At 44.5% G+C, this 5,967-nt stretch overlaps 1 protein-coding gene across 1 annotated transcript; it reads right to left on the reverse strand.

Annotated features, from left to right (window-relative positions):
* Window positions 1–3,150: 3,150 nt before the first annotated feature.
* On the reverse strand, window positions 3,151–3,690 carry LOC128830553 (60S ribosomal protein L17-like). Its single transcript, XM_054016411.1, has one exon. It carries the CDS (start codon window positions 3,685–3,687, stop codon window positions 3,151–3,153), a length of 537 nt encoding a protein of 178 aa, XP_053872386.1. The 5' UTR covers window positions 3,688–3,690.
* Window positions 3,691–5,967: the final 2,277 nt, after the last annotated feature.

The following is a 5,967-nucleotide window of genomic DNA, read 5'->3' on the forward strand; positions in this document are numbered from 1 at the left end:
CTGGCTCCCCATGGGTGCAGAACCCTTGTGGAGTGTGGGCTGTCAGCAGAGTCATGTGGGAGGCAATCTAATCCCCGACAGTCCTCTATAGAGTTTTTCCCAAGTCCCTGGCTTTTCACGTCGCGCCCCTCCCCCCCGACTGGCTCCATACAAAGTGTTTAGTTTTACAGGATACAAAATGGTGTAAAGCTGGGCTTGAAAAATTGGTCTAAGTGAAATGAATGGGGAGCGATGGGGGATAGGGGTGGGGAATTGTCCTAAAAGTACCGGCCTCGGTACTCAATTCTTCCACTACTGCACCTGGAGACAGAGAGGCAAAGGTGGGCTTTCTGCCTCCCGTGTTCTGGGGCTGTACAGGAACTTGCCAATATCCATTAGACATTGCGAGGCTGCTCTAACTCCATGCACAGGTTGCCCTAGCCTCCCGTGGGAAACTGAGACTAGCTAGAATGCAGCAGCAGTCTGGCCTTGCCTCTGGAATGCCCTCTGTCCAGAAGGTGTGAGGTGGGTCAGGCTCAGAAACAGCCTTCTGCCATCTCGATGGCCTTTGGGGAAACCCTTTATGCCAGGGATGGGGAAGATCTGCTACCTTTTGATGTCCTTTTGTGCTGGTAGCATAAAGGAGATGAAAGTAATGGACAACCAGGTTGACCAAACTGGAGATGTGTGGGTTATTTGTGTGTAAGTAACACAGTCTAAGGGCCCGAGCCTGCACGACTGACGTCAATGAAAGTTCTGCCATTAATCGCAGTGGCGCAGGATTGGGCTCTAAGTGCATCTCCTCTGCAAATGTCTAGGAACCTTTATCCCTGTAATTACAACAACAAGACATGCAAATGCATGCAGAGCCAGCTCATACCTATGGTACAGAACAAGTGTTCCCTAAAGGTAGGATTGGGTGGGCCCGTGAAGTTTGGGCCTGAGAGCTAGGAAACATCCCCAAAGCCATGCTGACTCAAGAACCAGACAATAGAAGTTATTCATTGGGGAAAGTGGTGAGGGGACCTTTGACAGCGCCAAACACATTCATCCTCTCCTGGAAGGAACAAGAAATCTTTCTGCCCCGGAGCAGGGCTGGAAAGGATGTGAAGACAACTTAATTGAACACGGGAAGTTTACTTTAAGGGGAGAGCAATGTTGAGAATAATCTTTCATTACGGAGTAAGACATAACGAGGCCTGGCCCAATCATCCACTGGCAGCATGTCGCACTGCCACAGATAGGGTCAGAGATGGGGGGGTCCCAAGGCTCAACTCCTGTTGTCTTGTCACACCTCTCAGGCACAACGGCTCCTGGAGAGCATCCTGTAACCCTCCAATCATACCTTTTGGCTGATCTAGTGTTGTTGGCCTTACTCCAGGTGACTTCTACCAGTCCTCTGGCCCCGTGCCCATGGACTTTCCAGGCCCCAAATGCCTCCCCGGTGCCTGTGCTTAAGCAATTATTTTTTTTCTTCAGAGGTGGGGAATGAGAAAACATTATGGCAAATTTTCAGCCCTGTTGCTTATACTTAAATGAAAAGAGTTAGAGAAAGCCAACATTGGCACAGATGCTCCATAGGCTCCTAACATCAGTGCCTGCATTTTAGAGGTGAAGAAACTGAGATGGTGGGCTACATTCCTTCCTACTGTAACTCCACTGAAGTCATTGCAGAGATGACTTTGTCTACTCACTAAGTGAAATGTAGCTGAGGCACTATGGCCTATTGGATTATGTAGGCATCTTATTTAGGCAATCTCAGTTTTGATTCTGACCTTTGGACAAGTTATGTGTCTCCTCTCTGTAGAATGGGGGATTAGGCTATTTATCTGCTTCAGAGGGACTGGTGAAGGGATATCTCGCCTAGTGTTTATAAAGTGCTGTATAAGTTCAACATGTTAATGAAGCCAGTCTGTTGGAGCAATGTGTTCCCAAGGCTAATTTTTTCTATATAAGACCCAACTTTCCTCCCACTCACACTAGCATAAATCAGGAGTAGAGCTCCTAGACTCAGATGCATGGGTGTAAAACGAGTGTGACAGCAGAGTTGGACTCTGTGGGCACTCAGCCTTCAACTTCCTTGACACTGCCCACGTCTGAATTGTCAAGGGCTTTTTCTTATGCTTCACTGCCAAAAACATTGAGTTTCCCTGAACTTTTACCTAAACAAACCTCCTGCCAAGAACTGTGGAGGGTACACAAATCACACAACACAAAGAGGTGGAAAATTCTCCATTGGTTTAACTCCACTCTACTAATGATCCATAGACTGTCCTTATACTGTGCTTGGGCTGCTTTGGTTTTCTTTCCAACAGCAACTCTTGCCCTACCTACATACACACACCTGTTCCTCATTCCTTTCCCTTGGTCTCTTTTCCACCTTCTGAAAAAGTGAATGTATCAAACCAAGCAGCCATAAGCACTTAAATTCCTATTCTGGAATCACTGCCTGCCCCGAAGCACAGTCACTTATATTTGTACAGTACCTAGCACAGTGGGGGCCATTCCTGTTGTGGCATTTAGGTGCAACCACAACGTAATATTTTAATGATCAAGACACTGTGGTGCTGCATATGGTTTCTCAGTGTGCTGCTTGCCATGGGAACCTATGGTGACAGCTTCTTCTGCAGACCTGGCCAATTTGTACAGCAGGATTAGACACTTGTAGGAGCAACAATAGCATCTACGGTTATACAAATATAAAAACAGTATGGCGGCTAGGCCAAATAAATGAACAATAAAACTGTCAAATTCAATAATTTGACAGAGTGTATAATCCAAAGTTCACTTTGCTTAGGGTTTTATTACTCTTTCAAAGCAATCATTCCGGTAACTTGCTGCTGCTGTTCCAATACTGGAAATACTCTTTTTAAACAGGTAATAAAATGTCAACAACTGGACTTTGGCTTACACTGATTGTGGGGGTTTGGGAAATGAAACTTTTGCAAAAGAATCTTAAGCACCTGGAGTGTGTGTGTGTGAGAGAGAACTTTGCATAGCTATAGCACCTTTTTAATTTCAACATTATTTCTAAGAGCTATTAAAGTGCTGTGCTTTGCATATGATTATACTGAACTCCTTACTAATGGTGTTAAGGAGCCACACAGCACAGTGTTTTTTATTTTTTTAATCAATTTTCTTTTTTATTTATATACATCTGTTATGTCAGATTTACTCCCGAGCCATACATTTTTGTGTCTTCAGCTTCTTCTGAGCAACTTCCTCTTCTGGCTTTGGAACAATCTGCTCCTTCTCAGTGAGGATCATTTCAATATGACAAGAGGAGCTCATGTAGGGGTTGATACGACCATGAGCTCTGTAGTTACACTTGCGCATTTTGGGGGCCTTGTTGACCTGGATGTGCTCAATTACCAGAGAATCCACATCAAGACCCTTGAGTTCAGCATTACTCTCAGCATTTTTGAGCTTGTGCAGTAGGAACTCTGCACTCTTTTTAGGCCAACACCCCTGTGTCCAGCCCCACTGCTTGGCCTGAGCACATCTGCCAACTCCACCATTGTAACGACAGAAGGGAACATACTGCTTTTTTAGGGTCACATCCTTTAAATATTTAGTGGCGTTCCGGATATGCATGCCCTTGATAGCTTCAGTGGTCTCACGAGTGTTCTTGAAGTGGACTTGAAGGGTAGAACCCCTTGACTTGCATGATTTGGGGGGGTTCTCTGGATCAAGTGAGTACCGGACCATTTTCAGAACTTAACTCAGGGGCCGGTAAATGAAGCACAGAGCAGTTAAGTGATTTGCTCAAGGTCTCACTGCAAGTCAGTGATAGAAATGGAGACAGAACCCGGGTCTCATGTTTCCCAGGATATTACACCATAATTTCATAGAAAAAATGGCTTCCTAAAATGATGGAACAATATCTGGGCACACTTTTTCTTCTTCTCAGACAGAATGCAAGCTGTAATCAAACTGTAACTATAGCACTCATTACCCGTGAATGGTAGAACCTTCTCCCTCTTTTCATATTTTCTCTACTCTACCTAAACTTCTCTCTTTCACCCACTCCTAACTTTATCCCTGCTCTCATCTTGCCTGTTATGTGTGGAAAAGCCTCCCAGTTCATTTTTGCCAAGTGCCTTCAAACCTGAAGAACAAACCTGTTCTGTGAAGTGTTCCAGCTACCCACACCACTCCCCACTCGGGTATTTTTTGGTGTTGTCTTGTAAACTCTTTGGGGCAGGGAATGTATTTGTTGCAGAACCTTTGCCAGCACTTAGGGGACAGTGGGCCAGACTTCCAGCCTAGCATGCAACCCAGTTCTTTTCTTTTTGGGGATGCACCTTTACACCGGCATATTTTACTTTTCAGTGACATGTGGTGCCTAACTATTACTTGCATCCAGAATTCATGCTGAGGTCGAGTGTTTGTGAGCACAAAATTGCATCCACAAAAATGGATGCTGTCACTGAAAATCTGGCCTTAAAGTTAAACTTTATCAGTGAGGAGAGTGACCTGCCCTTTGCTGTGTACTGTATGAACAAGCACTGGACAGATCACCACATCTTCAAAAACATCCAAATGATCTCCTGAGTTCAAATGCTCTAGGTTTTTTTTTTGTCAATCATATCTAGTAAGTTAGAAAACTGACTAATTTCCCCAGACACCTATGAACAGAGCAATAATAGCCATAAAACCGGGATCTTATTTTGGTACTAGGCCAGTGTACATAACAAGCTGTCGAGCTTCATTAGGCAATTCTGTTCTATCACTTTTAATAACCGAATGTTTGTCTCCCAGCTATTAAGGTAGGCTATTACTGACATTACTGGCAATATTGTTTTCCACCTTCTTTTAACTTTCACATTTTGTGCTAGAACACATTAACACTCTTAAAGAAGTAGTGGGTGACTCTGCCAGTTAATATAACTGCAAAAGAGTTCTGTTGCAACATGAGAACATATATCACTAAGAATATCTGCCACGGGTGGCTTTGCCAACATCATCCGTACATATGCCTTGACACTTTTCTCTTTCATCTTTTAAGAGAAGGACTTGTTCTATCAAGAACTTCACAGCATCATCAGTAAACTAATATCAGGTGAGTGACTCTATCTACTGGGATTCTTCTATGCTAGCTTTGGCTCAGATCATGAGATGTGGCCACTGTGCATTGGTCACCATGAGTGTGTGGGGGGGAAATGAATGACAATGGGAACAGACTACTGGTGCTCCGCACCCACCGAGGACTGGGTATTACCAACACCTTACTTCCGTGGTGGTCACCGCTGGAAGGTCTTGTGAAGACACCCCAGATCTGGACACAGGTGTCAACTGGATTTGTCACCCATAGAAAACACCTACAGGATATTTCCATACTCCGAGTTTTCACACTGCAGATTGTGACACCGACTGTGAGCTTGTATGTTGCAAAATAAGGCTTTCATTATGGAAATTCTGTTGTACCCAACAAAGTTGTTGTCCACGCATTAATGTCAACATCACAAAAGACCAAGAAAGATGCCTCCAATTCACTACGAATCTCAGGGAAGCTATCTGTGTCATCGACTGCACCTCCCCTGAATGCTGATGCACACTCAGGATGAATACTCCTATAGCTGCAACCTTAGTGTTTGGTGAAAAGACTAGACAAGATGAAGACTGGGTTGCAGCATGCTCTGAAGAAATGCTTCCAGTTATTGAAGTAAAATGCCCAGCATATCTCTGCCACAAACTGAACCCCTCTCCCAAGCTACCTCAGAGTGGCCAAGAGTGCATTGCATTGAACAGCAAGGCAGTGTGCTGAATCATACTGGCTTGATATGTGAGAGAAGATACAAACATCCTTTGAGGATGGGTAGGTTTGGCAGGATTTGATTTAAATCAGTAGTCATTGTTAAATATTGATTTCTCCTCACACTCACACAGAAATTTTCCACTGAGTACAGTAAGGCAAGCATAGCTTCTCCTGCACCTACTACCCGCAAGGATCCGCCATCACTGGCCCCATGGCCATGCAGGAAGTCC

The sequence above is a fragment of the Malaclemys terrapin genome, chromosome 1, assembly GCF_027887155.1.
Source record: "Malaclemys terrapin pileata isolate rMalTer1 chromosome 1, rMalTer1.hap1, whole genome shotgun sequence".
Classification (NCBI taxonomy): Eukaryota; Metazoa; Chordata; order Testudines; family Emydidae; genus Malaclemys; species Malaclemys terrapin.